Raw genomic sequence first — 20,449 nt, forward strand, 5'->3', positions numbered from 1 at the left:
GAAGGCCTTGCCCATATCCTCTGAGATGGCATTAACAGATCCCTGTCTCTGCTGGACATATGTCACCTGCCACAGCACACGATCACCTCACTAAGGGAATCCTTTCCCTCATCTGTCATTTCCCATCTAACATGCTGCCACTTGGAAGCAGAAATGCCTCAGTCTCTAAATACCTGCTACATTCCACTCTTTGCTCTGCGATGCTTCAGGTAATTTCTATCAAGTTTTAAAGTCAGGCAGTTCTTCCTGTATGAGCAGTCTCATCTTCCTCTGCAGTGACCACGGCTCTAGCAGTAATAACACACTCTTCTATTTCATGCCAAGCCATGAAACCAGCTACAGCAGCAGGAACACACTAGGACCTTTATCAGGCTAAAAAACCTCATTTGAATATACTACAGGGGCTTTTTTTCCCTCACCTAACTCCTAGGCAACCCAACTACAGACATTTTAATTTAGACCTGCATCTTGTCTCTAGTTATTCAGTGACTCCTCACATGTCACTGAAATCCACAAACTCTACATCAGCATTTTGTCCTATCTTTTCCAATTTCCAGGCCATTTAATTACTTTCATACACACTATCAGATCATATTCTGAAAGACAAAAAAACCCAGCAAACTCTGCCTGGATCACTGTATTTAATATTCTTTATGCATAAGGACACCAGACATGTAATTCCTCCTCTCAGCTCTTGCAGATGTCTGAGAGGGAAATAATTTTAATATTATGTGCACTATATTTTCCATTTTTTGCTTATTTATACATTTCCATCACCAAACACTTCTGCCCATCAGATTCCTGTCTTTATATCCCCATTCACTGTGCTTTTTATTTATGTATTAGGGAAAGTATTTGTTTACTTTTGAGAAGTATATGCATGACTTCCCTCCCTTTCTTTTTTTAACTTTATCTTTATGAAAAACATACTTTATGATTTTATGGTTTTTACACTGTTATTAAAACAGTTAAAGAGACTAAGGAAAAGCCACTCTCTTCACATTATTTCAAACATCCACTCAAAGATGGCATTTAAAGTGACTTACAGAAAAACTAGCTTCCACTTAGAAAACTACAGCTAATTTATTTAATTAGCCTGAAAGAATCTCTTCCAGCAAATAAGCAAGGCTTACTTGAAACACCACTGTACCTATAAATGTAGTGATGATTAATCATCAAATTGAGATAGTAAAACAATTCAAAAAATATACATTTATTGAGGAATAGAATTGCATTTAAAAAAGGTTGCACAAATGATATCAAAAATTAAGAAATCATACCCGCACACTTATTTCTATTCACAAAGTTTGTGTGACAGCAGGAACATGTAATACATGTGATAACACTTACCACTCGTCTTAAAGGTGAAGAGGCTTGTAGATAAGGGTCCCCTGCAGGGAACAAAAGATGATGTTTTGCAGTACCCAGTGAGAAAAACTGGAACAAAGTGTCTTCAGTTTATTTTTCTTGTCTGACTGCCTGCCACTGAAACCCATGCACAAATGCCTGAACAAGCCCTTAATGATTACCACATTCTGCCAGCAAGCTGCAGCACTTTCACTCAAACACCTTCCCAAATGAAATCAAGCCCAGAGACACTGGGTTAAAGGCTTTCAAACAAACATCTACCCAGCAAAATGCAAGACTCAATTAAAATGCTTTCTTTTCACATTAAACTAATCACAGTAACACAAATCAGTCTCCTGTGATTGCTTTCATTTGTGGGACTTGAGATACAATCACAAGCTACACTCTTTCCCTGAAACTGAAAAGCCACCATTAAATTACTGCTTTTCCACAGACCAGTTGGAATTTATCGCCAAGAAGGTGAAAACTCCATGCAGAATTTGGAAAATGAAGATTTCTGGTCTAGAGATTGAAGATATTTGGTAAAACAATTACACTACAGCATAAGTGTGAGATACATAGAGAAGAGAACCTGTCCAAGAGCTGAAATTAATCCCACACTGAGACACTACCAAGACCTAAGGTGCCAAAGATAAGGAAATTATAGGGAATACACTTACACTTTTGAGGTGACATTGTTAGCCAAAGAGCCTTCATAGTACGGAATGCCCTTGCTGATGACAACATTAATTTGACCACCCAGAGTATTTGACACGACGCCTGCGTGAACACCAGCCATACAAAGTGATGATGACTTGAAGGAGGGAGGGAAAGAAAAATTTCATACTATTAAGTGAATAATGGTGTTATTATTACATTAAAATACTATTCTTAATTGTTATCTTGGTTATTTAGAAACCATTATTAAGCTTTATTTATTATTGAATTTATAAAAACACAAGAAGAAGGCCCTACATTTCCCTGTGTCCTCACCTAGATGTATTTAGTATATAACTGCTGTAATTAAATAATCTCAAACTAACACCAAGGTGTATCAGTCTGAAAAAGCCAGCCAGGCTCAGCCAACAATAAATTATATTAGACAACAGAAGATGTAAATACATAGGAAACCTTTTAATAGAAAGCACATTGAAAGTATGTTTGTTTATTTTCTCACAATTAAGGGGTGATGCACTGCAGATTTTGTAGCTTTTAGGCAAGGGGTTGTATTTTTTATTGTAACTTGTGGTTGAACACAGTTTAACCATCCAGCACACTGATCCATGGAAAGTCACAGTAACACATGCATACAACTCATCCTGAACAAGCCAATTACCTGTGTTGTACAAGTCAGTGGAGATAAGTAACAAAAAACGTTTTTGCAGGGTATAATACTCTTGCCTTCTCTCCCTGGGTGACAGAATGTACTAACAAATGTCACAGTGACACCTCCCTGGCTTGCAGGCTACAGGTGCCACAGTGAGCACTCATCACACCGAGTCCTTCAGGCTCACAAAGAGTAATAACAGGTCTGGCATCAACACAGCTCCCCCTTCCATTAAAGTAAGGGCACAGAATTCTGCAGGAGATGCAGCTCTCTCCTCCTTGCTCACCAGATGTCAGCAGTGAGAGCTCTGAGATCTTAAGGACTTTGAACATTAGGGTCACACAGAAAAGAATCAACATTTGGGGTATTTTTTAAAGCAGCAAACAGTTCTCGTACATTTGAAAGAGATGCATGAGAAACCTCAACCTGAAACTTTGTCTAAAGTGTTAGATAATTTCATTTCTTTCCACATAGCCTGACTTCTGGGAAATTCTCTGCCCTTTTTGAGCAACAAAGTATACAAAAAGATAGTCAGGGGGCATTTATTTCCTTAGGAAAATGTTTCCTTTTACTTCATAGAAAACAATTGTTCCAGATTTTGGCAAAAAAACTCCCAAGAGGTAGAAAATTTGTGAGGCAGAGAATCAATTTCATCTTGTTACTAGCTACAAAAATTACCTTGCAGCAACTTAGTTTGGACTCACTGCAGACCAGAACAAGTAACACAGTAACACTGTGGTAACCTTTTTACATGGGCTTGATTGCTGAAGCAAGCAGCCTGGGATTCACAAATATTTGGGGGAAAATACCCAGACAGGAACATTTTAAATTTGTATTTAATACTAAAATCTTTAGTTACTAACGTTTTTACATTGTCTTACCTCTGTGCTAGATCTAGGGGCTTATTAAAAAGTATTTTCCGATAAAAACCAGAGATTGAATGTCATTTTTAGCAGACTGCTAGCAAAATTATAATCACTTAAAAATAAACAAAGCAAACATCCTCCCAGCCTATGGCAAGTTCATCAATTGACTTGCAAAGGCTTACATTAGAAAAATATTGTACAGGATTTTGCAATGTTTTAAGTAAACAATACATCATTAATGATGCTCATTACCAATTTATGGAACGACAGTTACAGTATTAACTTTGTTTTGCAAATTATTTTATTTAGCTGCTGAGTATAAACAGTATATATATAAATATATACATTATTTATTTTAGTTGCTGAGCATAAACAGTATTTCATCTCTCAAGTGTAACAAAAATTAAGATAACCACTAAGACACTGCAGAAAGAAGCATTACAAGTGTCAAAAATAAAGGACGTCATTAAGTAAGTCATTCTTTCTTTATAAACCTCAATTTCCCAGCCTGAGAAAACCAACAAAAGAAAAACAGAGAGTAGAAAAAACCCACTCTTTTGTTTGATTTACCCTTCTCTGCAGGACTTTGAAAGTACTTGAGACTCCACTACACTACTCCAGTTCTTGGAGATGGCAACATCTGAAGCACCTGTCATTTAGCAGCAGCACTAAAAATTTAGTACCATGTTATTCACTTCTAGGAGGCACAAATCCCAGCAGGACTCCAGGAAGCACAACTAATGCCAACAACTACAACTGACTTGCATTATCCATCATGTGTTTTACCAAAATTCACTTGAGCCCATGGTATTTTTACTTACATCTCTGTATCCATGAGGAATAGTGCCTGAAATATCAGCAAAAGGAATGACACACCCAGCTGGACAATACTTACTGAAAGAGAACAGAATATCAAGTCAGGATATGGGTGCACCTACAGCTCTCTTACTGTTATAAAAAAGTCATGGTTTTGATTTACAACACTCTGCTATTCATGTATCACTAAGTAAGGACACCTCCTAACTGAAGACCCATCAAATCAGACCAAAAATACAAGTACACAATAGGAGAACAGACACTTAAAAATGTTTTAAAACAAGTCTCAGCTGAAAGTACAGTTCCAGTCTCAATATGATGAACTAATAAAGCCAGCATTTTATAATATGAATACCACATGGCTCTCATAAATTCAGTCATATAAATAACAATATTAATGAATTTATTTTATGAACTAGAGACCTGCATATCTATCTGTTTTGCATCCTTAAATAAAACATCTGAAAAGTAATGCTATTTTGTAATAACTTCTGGGAATGCTTTGATCATAAAAAACTGGCCAAATTACCACTAGTTCATAAAAAGCAAGAGGCAAGACACCAGCACCTCTGGAGCAAGCCTGTGTTCATGTTCTAGGGCCATTTCATACTGCACACATGAAATTATTACATCTTCAAGAGCTAAAAGTAAAGTGGAGTAAACTCATCAACATTTTCAGCACAGTTCAGCAACAGCCGAAGCAATGCTGTAGGTTCCATGAAAACAGGGGGACTCAGAGACTTTGTCACATGTTGACTAAAGCCAGAACCTATAACTAGAGCCCTATTTTGGAACCTGGGAAAATGAACGAGAAATGCAATGATTGCACTTTGAAATGTTTCATGTTGCCATGGTCTAAGCTCTCCAAAAACAGTAAGTTCAGTTACTTCATTATAGTTTGCAGCTTTAAACATTGCCCTTGCTTTAGATGGAAGTGGGGAAGGAGACAACAGGGAAATGAGACATTTTCCCCTTCAGCATGTACAGCATTCTGTGTCTCCACAGGACCTCATTAATGAGCCCCAGACTGTGAAATGGGTTTGCAATTTCTAACACATTTCACCATTTAGTGCTCCTTAGGTAACTGTAATACAAATGTCAGTAATTAGGTTGTGTACCTGCTATAATATATTTATAAAAGCAATATTCTTTCTGTGGAAATGAGATATTAGCTCCTATGTGTTAGTGCAAATTAACGAGGTTCTACTGTATACTGCATGTAAATAACGCAAATGGCAGAGACAGGAGGAGGAAGGAGGAGTGCAAATGTCAAAATTCTTCAGCTCTAACCCTAGTTCGTGTCTCAAGTTCTCTGGATGGTCAATTTTCAAGCTGCATCACATCTATGTAACAAAGCAAAGTAGAAACACTAAAATTACTTCACTAAAGAGACTGGGAGGGAAACAGGTAAAAATCAGTCTTACTTGAATTCTGGTTCGGAAAAGTGACTTGCATTGTCTAAACAGGTAATTAGGTCTGGAAAGAAAAAATGTTAGGTCAAGAGGATGATAAAGACAACAGGCTTGAATATGCTTTTTAAAGTGCACTAATACATACATTTGAGCCTCTGAGGCTTAACCAAAAGTCTCAGAACAAAAAAAATAACATTCCTACTAAATTTTCTTGCAACAGATTTTGTATTACAGTAGAACCTTGCTAATTTGTCTGAGTAACTGGGAAATCTACTGAGAATATTATACAAGATAATACTACAAAAATCCATTTTCTGTGTAGCTTAACTTTAATTTATAGCTATATTTCAGAGATATCAGAGACAGAAACATATGCTCTCTTCACAAAATTAAATTAATGAGCTAAAGAGGCCTGTGTTTTCACCATTTAATGGTTCTGCAGTGCTGAACCCAAGCACCACAGAGAACAAATGTTAGATTGCTGTGTTATTGGCATCCATGACTGATACCACCAATTTTGTGTTTGTGTCTGCTGTGTATCAACACATACAGTCCACAATTCAGAAAGGAAAGCATCAAAATCCCTAAAAAATTAAAAATTGAAACTCTTTATCTGCTCTCTTTAGATCAAGTTCCAGATAGGGTTTTTGCCTTCTGAGGCAGTTTATGCTGCTCCTTCATTTCTTTGCACACCACATACATCACTCAGCTTTACAACGAGTGGGAGGAGATGCAAAATGCAAATACAGCTACCTCTTTCAGAGGCTTAAAAATCAAAATCAGGAAAAAAACCCAAGAAAAAGACAAAAATCTAGTCAGCAGATTATGTCATTAAAGAGCCAGCAGAGTACAGGATACTGCTACTGAAATAAAATTTTCCACGAGGATAGTCTGTATAAAATACATACAGTTTGATAAGAAAACTTGTTAGCTATCTGCCACTTTGACTACTGCCTGAAAAAATGAATTTATCCTGGATCTGAAGCAGTTCTTTTATTTATAATAGAGAAGTGACATTTTTACTTTGCTATTCAAGGTAAGTTTTGATATTTCTTGAAAACTACAGCAACTTTTAGTCAAATTTCCAACACAGAAGTATCATGGTAAGTGTACTAAATTTTTAGAAGTTATTTTGTGAGAATGTGAGAGTAAGTGAATTGGTTCTGTGTTTTTACTAAACTAAATCTAATTCTGCAAGCCGAGAAAAATTACCAAATAATTATAAATACCTGATTTGTCAGAGGTTGAATAAGCTGCAAGAAATCCACGTCCAGAAGTGTGAATTCCACTCATGAACTGTACTGTGACTTCATTACTTTTTGAGGTAATTAAACCATCCATTTGAAAGCCAAACCCACAATATTTTCCTGTGGAGAGAAGGAGGAGAACAAATACTGATCCAAAACAACACACGTAATAAGCATCTTACTCAATTCCCAGCCTCTTGTTTCATCTGCAGTGTAGACTCCCACCAGTTCTGGTGTATATTCCAAAGCAAATACATGAGCATGACACTAAATAATGTGCTTAGTGACCATTTAAAGCAAATGGCAGACTGCGAGTTCCACATTTATCACTGTCAAAGGTCTCTCCTACCCCAATACCCACAGATAAATATGACCTTATCCCATTCACCTCTAGCCATGCATGACCTCCACAGTCAGAGCTTCAAAGAACATGAGCAATCTCCCAAGGAAAAGGATCAAGTTAGGACAATGAGAAACATCTACAGAAGCCAATGAGCAAAAAGCCCCCCTTTTCCCAAAGCTGCTGGAGCACTTCCTCCTCACAGACTCTTCCATGGTTTCTGTCACATGCTTTCCTTCATTCTGGACAGCAGCAGGCACAGCTCACTGTATTTCAGCACTATCATACATATATCATATATCATATCATATGCCATACCATAGGCAAGCACCATTAGGATACATTACCAGTTAGTTCACTTTCTATTCTGTCACACCTAAAAAACATAACAAAGGTTCTATACCCGGTACTTCTCTTGCCATACAAAATGAACAAAAATAACACAATTTCAACTGCTGGAGTCCACAGATATTGATAGTGTTTGCCCTGTGAGGTTCCAGAATTGATACCAAGTCACATTAATGGGTGAATGGCTGTTAAACAGACCCCAGTCAATATGGAATTCTCCAGTCATACTACCCAGAAACTTTAGTTAAGAGACTGACCAGTTAATTAACTTGTTAAGAAAAAAAAGATCTGTTCTACAGGCTACCTTGATCATTTGATATTGTAGAAACCATCCATAACCCAATTTAAGATTCTGCAGTGGATAATCACCAGCAGTAAATGACACTGCCTCTGTTCCAGCTCATCATTCCACTTGCTTTCTTCATAATGAGCATGTTATCATATTGTAAAACAGCAGAAAAGAAGGCAAGACTCCTTTCTCAAACAAAGGCAAATTACAATACTAATGAGGAGGAAGTGGAGTAACACAGTCATGCAGGAATAGTTCTTACCAAATATAATACAAAATAAATATAATATGGGTGTCAATTTCCTTTAAAAAGTGAACTGCGTTCCCAAACACTAACAAAATAATTTTAAAAAATTTTAGAAGTTAAAATGCAAATTCCTATCATAACTCAGAGCTTTTTTTTTAAGTTTTGTTTTTAGCCACTGGATCTTGTTACATGAGTGACCATCATGAGACTCCTCTCAAAACAGCATTTCTCCCCTTCTTCAGGCAAACACACAATGCAAGCTATTTAAATCCAGCTTGGATAAACCCTCCAGTGCTGCTTGCCCCATGGACATACGGACTTTGACAAACTGCACCGTATGATTCGTGGCAAGACACACTTTTGAGACTATAAATCATTTTTCTATCTCTTCCCTGGCCTCTTGCCTGATTTTTGTCAATCTTTTAAAAAGCAAGCACTAGGAATGGACGAAGCATGACCTCTGTCAGCTGTATGTGCAGAAGATGTGATATTGCTATTTTGTCTGTACTTATGCATTGAAGGATCCTGAGTGCCTTTGTACAGCAACAACACAGCAGGAGAGGGAACTCCCACGTCTTAAACAAGTACATCTGAGTGCAGATGCACAGTGATTTGACTGTACTGAAGTCTCATAAAGTCTAGATCTTACTGATTCTAGAGACAAACTCAACACTGAGCATTTGAATCTTCTTTTGATTTCTTGATAAATAATCAACAGGTTTGGAATAAGCACTAGCCCTTAAAAGCTTAATTAGAAATCCTCTCTATCAGTGAGCCCACTAACAATCTATCTTTTAACCTAACCAGCCAACTTTTAAGTCATTTTGGGTTAAAAAGGTATGACTGAATTTCAGATTTTATGTAAAACAAGTATTTTAATGCTAGACCATGTCAGTAGTCTTGAATGGAAAAACTTAGGATAAGTCCAGATTTCTCCCAAGAAAATTTAAGTTGCTGTTTAATCTCTCCAGTGTCTGTTGCTTCAAATGCAAAAAAACCCAACCCTTGCCTCATCTGCATTTGCCACTGTTAACATCACTGTTTGTCCTGTGATTTAATTTATTAAGGGCAGGACAACACACACATTCCCTCAACACACTGTGCTGCTACACCAGCAGGCCACGGCTGAAAAGCAAGGGCAACAAACGAAGCAGGAATTTACTCCAAGCCATTAAGCCCCTTGTAAAAGTGAGTAATAGACTTATCAGAACTTGACGTGCCTTGCCATTTAAGGCATTCAGTGTTTCCTATTTTAGACCAAGTCTGGCTCAACACCTCCAAGCACATACTTATTTTCACACACACTTACCTAGGTAACAGCTGGAAAAGAGGGTTAATAAACCTAACACTCCACTCGTCTCTTTAGAAAAAGACTCAATTTAGCAGGATCAGCATTTGAACTGCACAAAAACAGTCTCAGGGAAATAAATCCCTCTTTCTCTCTCTCCAAATTAAACCTTTAGGAAAGAATATAAAGTTAATCTGTATAACAACAACTAAATTTAGGGAAGGAAGAATGACAATTTATTTTGAGTTTTACGCAAAGTAACCACAAGAGTCTTAAAACCCTACATATACACCTTGATGTAGATGATAACATCACACTGCTATTTGAAAAAAACCCACTGACTTCTAGTCACGAAATTCTCCAGAAGAGAACAAAAATTAAACGAAGAACATTATCAGAAGATGGAGGATATTTGGACCATACACCTTTCGAAGCCTGTCATTTTTAACACCACCAAGATGAACAGCTCAAATCAGAGTGAATCCATATAAAAAGAAAGGCATTTCAGGTAAGACACATATACACACATGTATGTATGTATATACATATGCTCATATATATATATATATTTATATATATGTGCTCCTTTTTTTAAAAATGAAGATGCTTCTAGTTTTACAGTTCCCTCTTCACTGCTTACAAGAACTTTGCAAGCTACTAGGAAATGTCTGAAAAAAACCCCATACTGCAGTGGAGCTTCCTTTGAGAATCTCAAGAATCAAAGATTATTACAGGATTTCTGTTGCATTTATCATCCAGCTGTTGTTAAAAAGTAACAAAAGTACCAACACAAGACAACAGTTCTCAAACAGTGATCATTAAAGCTCCTACCTATCTCTGTCCTGTTGGGGCCAATGCCATTATGAACTCTCAGGTAACTGGAGTGACAGGAATCGGAGTCATCAATGTCAAAATCACCGAACTTGAGCTGGACTCTCTGGCCAGGCTTCACACGGATTTCCCACTCGCACACGGTGCTGTTGGGAGAGGTCCGGGGGTAGTTAATGGAGGCCAGGGTGCCGCTCTCAGGGCCCAGCACAGTGTGTCCACACCCGTCACCTAGGAAAGAACAGACAGAAATCAGCTCCCACCCTCATCTCCAAAGCCTCCCATCACACCACAGCAAGCACCTTGGGAGAACACCCCACCGTAACCCACAGGCAAAGGACACAGCAGCGGTGACAAAACACCACCCAACCACCAGTGCCTTCTGCTCAGCTTAGCACCACGGGTGCCCTGAGAGCTGCTACAGCTTCCTCAGTGAGATGGACACTGACCCACAACGACTTAAAAAACAGCATGGACAGTACAGGAAGTGGCCCTGCTATTTCATATTTCCTCAGCACCTCAGTCCATAAGGAAACAGGTGCTGAAAAGGACAGAGAAACCTGACAATAAAACAAGAGCACATTGGTTTTACTGAGTTACCATACTCACAACACAACGAAAAAGAAGCAGAAAGCAAATAAAATACAGCATCTTAAGTATCGCTCTGACCATTACCAAACTGCTAATATGTTGTTTTCTACTGTACCACTATTTTAATGCTGCAATTCACTCTAATTTGGAGAACATACTCAGTTTTTCAGAATTTGCTGTGACTCCAACCTGGGGCCTTCTACTTAACATTTGAGTATCAATTTTAAACAGTAATAACAGTACTAAAACTGATTTGTTTAACAAATGGAAAAAATAGCACAAATTGTGTATTGTCAATATCAAATTATAAAGAGCAAACTGATAAATTCGTTACTCAACAGCTAGACATGCATTTCCCCCAGTAAGTAGCACAAAAAGTGTAAAAATTTCTGCACTGGTTTAGAAATGTGAATGTTCTTAGAGTAACACAAACTGATCACCAGAATTCCTATTGACACAAATTTGTTTTGACAGCTAAAAGCGTTTCATATTACACAACAATATGTGTAGTTTCTCTACTAAATATGAAAAGGTAAGCAGAGCTTTAGGTACAAAAATTGTACACATATTTGAAAATGTTACCTGAATTTCAAAATTTTTGTATGTATTACATGTAAGACTGAGTGGACAAGTAAGCCCAATGCACTGAAGTGATGTGGAAAAGAACAAACCCCTGTGATTAAGTTAACTAGGTCTGATTAATCTGTTTGCAAACACACCTAATTTCTGGTAACAAAAAGTATTTTCCTTGTAATCTGAGCCCATTGAAAGATAGCTGCATGTTATAAAAGCTAAAGCAGTGCTGGTATACACAGACTCGTAAACAGATGCAGATACAAACTACAGCTGTTTATCTTGCTGGAATGAAAATGGTACATCCTTGGAAAACTTAATTGGAATATCTGCTTAGTAAAATCAAAACTTACATTTGTGAAGCTGTTCTCCAGCCATGTTTTCATTACTGCAATTTGCTTTAGAACACTTTGTTTTAACTCATGGCAAATACTATTTCCATTTGGATGACACCTGATAAATTACTCCTGTAAGTTAGAGTTCTTCTAACATGAGTCACCATAGTTCAACATTACAAAGAGGTATCTTAGACTGCATATTTTATGTATCATTATAATCCTGGTTACTTTCAAAAGGCATGTTATAAACCTAAGAAAAGTGAAAGCTTTATTATGCAGAACTTGCATGGCCTTTTAGTTTATTAGTTACTAAGCATTCAAATGTCAGATTTCTGATTTGTCTTAATATGTTAACATTTAACAATAAGGATTGCTTTTCTAGTAAAATAGCTTTTCACAAGCAAATACTCACACACATTACAAAATGCATGGAATTTATTATATTAACAACAACAAAAACAACAAATATATTCATAGTGATATATGAGGTTGGCATTTCAAATCTCTTTATGCTGCAGACATAAAAATAATTATCAACACAAGTAGCAGTCAGTTTTGGGTTATGTCCTAAACCAAAGCAATGAGCCATTTACCAGCTCTGTGCTTTTCCTGTCCCATGGTGGGGTAAGCAACTTCTTATCCATTCACAGATTGAAAATACTCTGCACACACACTGACACTGTGGCCTTCTGAGCATGAAATCACAGTAGCATTCACCTGTATGGGCAGATACACTGTTCTGAGGGCATCTTAAGGAACATAAAAGTCCTTGCATCAACTGCAATGCTCAGAAGTTAGTTATTTCTCATTTCAATAGGCCTGTTATTGCAATGCAGTCACCACACAAATACTACTTAAAACCAGCAATACCAATAATGCACATGATTCAGTATCTTTCATTCTTCCCCACCTTCTTTTGCACCTTAAGCCTATGCTGCTGGAAATCAAAGACAAAGGAAGGCCTGGGTCTCCTCTTTGACCCAAAATGTATTTAAACCGTAAATTTCTCCAGTTAAAAGCAGAAAAGGTCATGTCTAACCTTCATTTAAACACTTCTCTCTGTTAGCTTGCTGTTCAGCTGTCTCAAGCATGAAACAATACCTGCACTGTGCATGATGAATAGGGCGTAGCTGTCTGATGAAAAAAGCAAAAGAACTCCAAAACTAAACACATTTAGGTGACAAAGTGCAAATAAAATAGTTCAAGTTTTAAAAAGACATTGGGCCTTTTCTTTTAAAGACACATCACTAAAAAATGACATTACCCCTTGTAGTTTGGAACAATGTCTTTTTTCCCATGGCTAGAGAGAAAAACTTTTTTATTTGCTTCATGTAATTTAATGGAAACATCAGTCTCAAACCTCCCTTTTGGTGTAGGCTTCCTTAAAATCATGAGAGGAAAAATACTCCTCTATCCATATTAAAGAACCTGCTGTCAAATCATACTAGAAAGGCAGGGAAAGGAAATCAACAGTTGTGCTGAACTGCAGCATCCTACTGTGAAGTTGATTTTTAAAAGTAGCTCATTCTGAATGGATATTTTAGATCTTTTTATTACATTTAACTTAAGTTAGTGATAACAGAAATGCCAGACACTTCACGCCTGAAGAATTTGAAGATTACCATGGCATATACAGTCTGCCAAGGGCAGCAGCATCACTCATGAGCTATTTGGAAAATTTTAAAGATCACAGTTCCAGTGAAACTTGCAGAACAATGAACCCACATCTTGTTGTATTGGTGCTATAAAAGGGCAATTCTCGAGCCTCTCCACGTAACGTGGTGCTTCATCATTTCTGCCATACTTTATTTAAACACCACTGATGAACTCCAGAGACACATACACACATCCAGCAGCAGGGGAGCAATCTGCAATACTCAGCAATTTCTCCAAGAAAAAGTACAATTCCTTGCATTACAGCAGCACATCCAGGAGAGCATTCACTTCGTTCACTTGCAAGTCATTAAGTGCCACAGGATCTTTTGCTTCTCTTGACCTGTGGGAGTGGAATATCTGAGAAGACATGGAACAGAGACATCAATTCCCTAATCAATTATTCCTGGATGGGCTGACAACCTCTCTTGTCGGTACACAGCTGAACAAGTCTCCTGCTTTCTTTCAGACTTCTCTGTCACCCCACACACCTCCTGCACTGGCAGGATAGATAAAGCCCTTTGTAGAAGTGCCAGATCACTCGTGTGCACACATCACACCTGACACTTGGAGATGTGCGTCCAATTTTACACGTCCTGGGGACCAAGGAGCAAAGAGGAAAAGCTCAGCTCTTCACCAAAACTTGTTTTAGAAACATGTTAGGCACCTCTTAAGCAGCTGGCAGAGGAAGGCAGACTGCTGGCATGGGGAGCCATCTCTTCTGCAGGCACCTCTGAGTGCAGCCGGGATGAACCCTCCTGACAGAGCTCCTATGACCCCCAGCCACGGCACACTGATGTCTGATGCAGTCATGCAGACGACTGAAAACAATTCCTTAAAGCCAAGTTCTTTACATCAACAAAATACAGGACTTGGACCAACACAAACATACCAAATCCACAGGATTTTGATACTTGAAGAAAATGTGGAATTTGATAAAATGAAAGAATAAGCAGGAGTGGGTGCTAAGTAATAATTACCCACAAAAAAAAAATTAACTATACTTTGTAGTTGTGGAAGTCAATTAATCAGAACTTTTCCCCCTGAGAAAAATTGCTGTTAGTGACTGCTAAACCTGTTCTCGCTATCAAAACATGTTCAAAATAATTTTTTAGACCAGTGAATACTTTCCTGTTCCTTACTTGGAGAAGAGCAAATGATAAAGACATTAGACAATTCAATATTGTAGTCTATAATCCATTACTGATGCATATCAAAACACCAGTCTCAGATTTAACACGTGGCACTCCCTTTTGGTAGTGGCAGACTCAATTTAACCAGTGGGTTTCCTGAGAAGATTTTACATATAGAAGCTATCATTTTCTGTATGTTTGTGACTAAATATTGGATGTAATTAAAACTTTTTAAATGAAGTAAAGGTAGAACCAAATCTGTAAGAGTCATGTAAGCAAAAATGGGTGGTTTAAAACATTCATTTTAATTTCAAATACACAACTCTTTCTGATTCAATGCATTACTATAATTTCTCCTCTTCTGTTCAGCTCCTCTGCTCTGCATTTCCCTACTTTTTATCAGCATACCACTAAAAGACACTGTATCTACTTTTTGCTTTTCTCAGTGTGAGCAAGAAAGTTTACACAAAGAACAAAAGAGTTCCATGAATAAGAAACACTGAGGAATTAAATCACAGAGACATCAAATTCTAAATAGCTTTTTCAAGTATTTTCAAATGTCCTTTGTGTCCTCCAAACTCACTGCTGTTTCCACCAAATTCCACAGAGTGATGTTCTTCAGGAAGGAATCTGTTCCTCTGTCAGAATTAATTTTCTTAACAAGCCAACAAGCACACAGTCCACTTTGATCTTAATGCCATTTATTTGCCTCAGTAACACACTGGTTTGGGCACTTCATCCCACTGCAGATGTTTCACTGCATAAAATACCCCACACTGCCACAAGCGAGGCCACAGCTCAATAAACACTTGAAGGCACTTTAAATCAGCACAGCCACAGACAAAAGCAAGCCTTGTCCGCCTCTCACTTTGGGCCACATGTTCTCACACCCTTCCTGGTACTGGAGGCAAACATTTAGGCAGCCACATGGCCAACCAGAGCAGGGACCTGGCATAAAAACAGCTGTTAGTTTTACCCTAGAGCAACCCTCTAATTTATTTGAGTATGCACATGCAGCGGTGCCTTCCTTGACAGAGGAGTAAGGCAGTGAGAAAAGGGGAACAGCAGCAAATGCTTCTTTCAGCAGCACTGCCAACCCGTGTTTGCATTTTGAACAACCTTGAATGCCAACCAGAGAGGCAGAAACCATCCCAACCCTGGGAGGAGCAGTCACACAAGAGTGGTGCACCGGCTTGAGGAACCAAGCTGGCTGCAGAGAGTGCCCCAAGCCAGGGCCACCACACGGTGCTGGGTTTCATCAACCCAGCTCTCTGAGGCAGCTCTTGGTGCCCCTGCCATTGGCAGGGCAAGGAGTGGAGGGCAGGTGGGATTATGGATTGATTTACCTGCCGTGGGACACCCTTAGACAGTTAATGAAATTATGGGATGAGGTTTAACAAAGACAGGAATAGGACAAAAGCACGTTAGGCATTCTGCTTTTCAAAATGTTGGCAGCTCAGTGGGGTGACAGGAGACAAGTGAGAGGAGATAGAAGCTCATTCTTGTTCTCACAGCAAAAGCACAAAATTTAATATGCCATTACAACAAAATTTTACTGTTTTCATTTACAACATGGGCCACGTGCTGGGCTAGTGATAATTAGCACTTTATTATTCTAATCTGTACACGCAGCTTTACAATCATCCTCTCTGGAACTCCAGTCCTAGCTTTCAATCACTGAATTTTATACAAAAGAGTAACACTTAGGAATCCTAAATTTAGCATCCAAAATATGACAAGACTTTAAAACAAATTATCTAAAATTATGAAGTTGTCAGAGCAGGTAAGACAAGTGCTTCCTCTGCTGTCATGTACTGACTGAACTGAGTACTTCAAAAGAACAGAAGAGACATCAGCTGTGCAAGACTGTGCTGCAGAGCTTTTACCTACTGGTGCCAGAGAAACTGTGCAAGCCCCCAGGGACAGCCATGACTTGCTTAAATAGTATGCTGGCCAAAGGAGCCCACAAAGACAGGCTGGGCATGGTGAAAAGTGATTTATACGAGGAGTCTGTGAGAGGCCTGTGTGCTCAGTGGTACATAATGCAGAAGCCCCTCTGATCTGCTGCCCAGGCTGACTCACAGTGACAGCTCATGCTCTGTGTCTTTGTTGGGCTGGCACGAGCAGCTTGCCCACTTCCCAAGACACAGCACTTACTTTGCAATCTGCACCAACACTTTCTGAAAAATAAACACTGTTGTGCTTCAGTGCTTGAAGTGCTACACAGCAGAAACACAGATGATGAATAAATGAAACATAACACACAGACCATCATGCAAAACACAGTGAGAATAAGCAATAGTCATGGTCAGAACGGGCTTCAAACCTCCTGGAAGTTCTTCAAACTCTTCATCACACTCAGATGACATGAAATTTCACAAGCCTCACATATGTCAACTAAGAGGCAAAACATTCTCCAATCATACCAAAAGTTCACATGTTAAATTAACACTACACTCAACATTTCCCCTCTTCCTTTTCCAGTTCATAAATGAGGCTGTACAGCCTAAACTGCAGATCCACGGTGGCAGCATCATCTTGCCTCTCATGAGCAGCTGCCCTTTCCCTGCCCCACCCACTGTACCCCTGCTGGGCTGCACCCCAGTTCTGAGCCCAGGTTCCCATCCCAGCTGCCCTCTGTTGGGCAAGGGCCCACCACCCACTGGAGCCTGAAAAATGAAGAGGATGCAAGGTGGGGACAGGGAGGAGACTGCAGCAGTCACAGGTAAGAATAGTTTTTGGTACCGACAGAAGCTGGCACAGAGGAAGCTCCTGGTTTGGGTACCTGAACAAAAAGAAAAAAAGTGTGTATGCCTTCAGAAAGAAAACCTCAAAACACAGTTGTCACTGACAACCTCAAAGCACAATTGTCATTATTTGCACCCCACAGCTGCACCAAGAACCAAGACTTTAAATATATTTCTAACCCTCTTTAAATGTTGTCATCCAACTGATGAAACAGTCCCACTCCACATCTGTGCACCAGCAGTTCCTTCTCCCAGTGTAGGCGGCATACAGCATCATCTTGATTTCTAACATTCATTTTCTAACCTAATTTCAAAATTATAACAGGGACTGTTTGGAGTTTCCCCATTTTGAATGATTTGGCTTCATTCTAGCATCACAGAATTTAATATACAGTCTGTTCTAGAAAGTACTTCGTTCCTAATTTTGCCCTATAGATAGTCCCTTAAAACAAAGATTTTGTCACAGAGATTTTGACCCTCTATGGATACAACCAATAAAATAAGAATTATGTATTACTGAGTAACAAGATGATGAGCTAGGAAGATGACAGTAAATTTAAATGTTTGAGTCACTGTTTTTTAGGCGCCAAATTTATCATAAAAGGTATAGCAAGAGCATGTAGGAAGTCAGTGTGTGAAGCTTCAGTAAAAACTATCTGAACTTTAAGCTTGCCCATCAGCTTTGCTGTAGCTTCTCCATAGTAAGAAGGAAATGCTGCCTTGTGTAGGAGGACTGAAGAACTTGAAAACATTTCTTTTACAATGAAGATATAAAGTAATGCAAATGCTTTATTTGAAGTTTTCAATTATACTTAGGAAGAAGACAAAAACTGATCATCACTAAACTTAGTACACAAGTGTTCAAAAGCATTCAACTTAATGCATTCCTCTTTCCACCTTTGTGATAATGAGATGTACTTTGACACAATTGCACACAACTGCATAAAAAGGGAATTAAACAGATAATGTGGTTTAGGGCTTCTTGGTTTATCACAAAACTCACAGATTGGCAGAACAAAAATTAAGCACCAGTGGCTTCTTTCCACCACACTGAACAAGGAAAGGTGTTTTTCTCCGTATCTTTAACATTCTGGAGCAAGGTTAGAATAACCAGATATGGGCTTTGACTGGCTACAGTCCTGCTGGAGATGCAGCAGCTGCCAGCGTGAAGCCCTGTGTGGTCCTGCAGGCAATCACACACACACAACATACTCAGCACCCGTGCTGCATCTCTGTGGTACCTTCCACAGGCAAGATACTGAAGATCTTTCACCTGCCTCATTCCTGCGAAGTTTCTCTCCAGAAAAAAGCTCCATGTTTACATGCAAGTAGCTATACAAGTGGTTTGTCTTGCCAAGCCTAATCAAAATACTTTACACATCCTATTTTTGCATTTTTAATTCTATACTGGAGTGGAACTAAAGAAAGCTGTGGCACAACTGCTCAAACAGTTGTGTCATCCTTCAACATCGAAAGCTGCATCTGGGCACTGAAACAGCTACTTCTTCTAATCCAAGAATTTGCAATTAAGAGATCTGAAAAGATTTCCTCTTCACAGTTAAGCAACCTTTGAGGTCTTACGATGGCATAATCTAAGTTTGGAAAAATCACAAACGGATCACTGAACAGAAGGAGAAAATGGTACTCAGGGATGAAAAATAATTGTCCTTTTGCAAATCTGGAATAATTTTACAGAACATTTATATGCAAACCTTGATTAAATGGCAGGTCACGATAAACAGTGTTAGTGTGATGACTGACAGCATCACTGTGGGAAGCATTTACACCATCCTCCTGTTTAGAAATCATGACAGAACAATCATCTGCTCACAACCATTTTCAGAAGCATGTCAAGCTTTTCAAGTTCCCTTTTCCACCATTAACAGTATTGACAAGGATGTATCAAATTATTACCTCTGACAGCACTTAAAGAAAGAAGAAAATCAGAGGGGTTGTTTTAAAGAAGTGGTTCTATCAGAAAAACCATTTGGGTGAAAAAAAATTAAAAGAGAATCCATGTGACCTCATACACAATCCATCAAATTCCAGCAAGACTGACAATCCAAAGATGAGTAGCTGGCAGGAATTGTCATTCTGACAGATAATATTCCAATCCTAGATAACAAAAGCTCTTCCTTGAGCTAAAAGTATATTTGGAAAACTTGAAAATCTGTGAGGAAGATTTAGAGGGGGGATTAACTAGTGAAGATGTAAAGTGGGAAGGGGAGTGTTTAATAAAGCATATGGATGGTGTGACCATTGATTTTATTTTCAGTTAATAAATGATGCATGATCTATGGAATATGGTTAACAAGGCAATCTCCTGTGATTAGTTGAATTGAGTTGTCACATCATGAAGAAAGTTAAAATGTTATTTATTACACAAATCTAAAACTTTTACTGAACAATGACAAATGTTAACAAAAAGATACCCACAAGAACAAAAAAAAAATCTTAAAATAGCTGTTTGTTTTTTTCTTTAATACTACAATTAACAAAACCACTGTAATACAGTTTTGCCAATGAAAGACAAACTCTGGCATAAAGAAAATGCCAGAAATGCCAGAGAAATAATTCCAAAAAAAAAAAAAAAGGAATATTGAAAAACGACACAATTAAAAAACTTCCAGACACTCTCTCTCAAAAAGAAAAAAGTGGCAGGTTTGAACCTGTCTGATTCTAATTTTTAAGTCATTTTACACAATGATGGTTTCATAGTGTACTGAAGAGCATAAAGGCCCTTCAAAGTATGATTTCTTGTAGTAGTACACCTACACTACTTAGACTTGGCTAATCACTATTCTAACAAAGGGGAATTCAGGAAGTCGCATTAAATTTCTTTCCAGAAAGTTTTCAGACTTGAGCAAAGGCATCTTGGGAAAGAGACTTTTAAACTATTTCTAAAGTTAGCGTGCTTTAAACACCTGGTGAAGAAAACAAATTAAAAAAACCCCACAAAACCAACTCCTCACCCCCACCTCATCTGCTTCTACGACGTTATTAAAAACACATCTACTGGTATGGCCAAGAATGACACAACTGAGTCCACAAACTTGGTT

General features: G+C 38.3%; 1 protein-coding gene across 1 annotated transcript in view; it reads right to left on the reverse strand.

Annotated features, from left to right (window-relative positions):
- LOC134565581 (discoidin, CUB and LCCL domain-containing protein 2-like) overlaps positions 1-20,449 on the reverse strand; it is a 42,734-nt gene that overhangs the window by 14,856 nt on the left and 7,429 nt on the right. Inside the window, exons 2-7 of the mRNA XM_063425202.1 lie at positions 10,359-10,586; positions 6,998-7,135; positions 5,781-5,832; positions 4,362-4,434; positions 2,028-2,161; positions 1,351-1,391 (exon numbers count right to left, since the gene is read on the reverse strand). Coding sequence (XP_063281272.1) covers positions 1,351-1,391; positions 2,028-2,161; positions 4,362-4,434; positions 5,781-5,832; positions 6,998-7,135; positions 10,359-10,586 — 666 coding nt within the window. The remainder of the gene's footprint in view (positions 1-1,350; positions 1,392-2,027; positions 2,162-4,361; positions 4,435-5,780; positions 5,833-6,997; positions 7,136-10,358; positions 10,587-20,449) is intronic.

This window comes from Prinia subflava, unplaced genomic scaffold, assembly GCF_021018805.1.
Source record: "Prinia subflava isolate CZ2003 ecotype Zambia unplaced genomic scaffold, Cam_Psub_1.2 scaffold_59_NEW, whole genome shotgun sequence".
Lineage (NCBI taxonomy): Eukaryota > Metazoa > Chordata > Aves > Passeriformes > Cisticolidae > Prinia > Prinia subflava.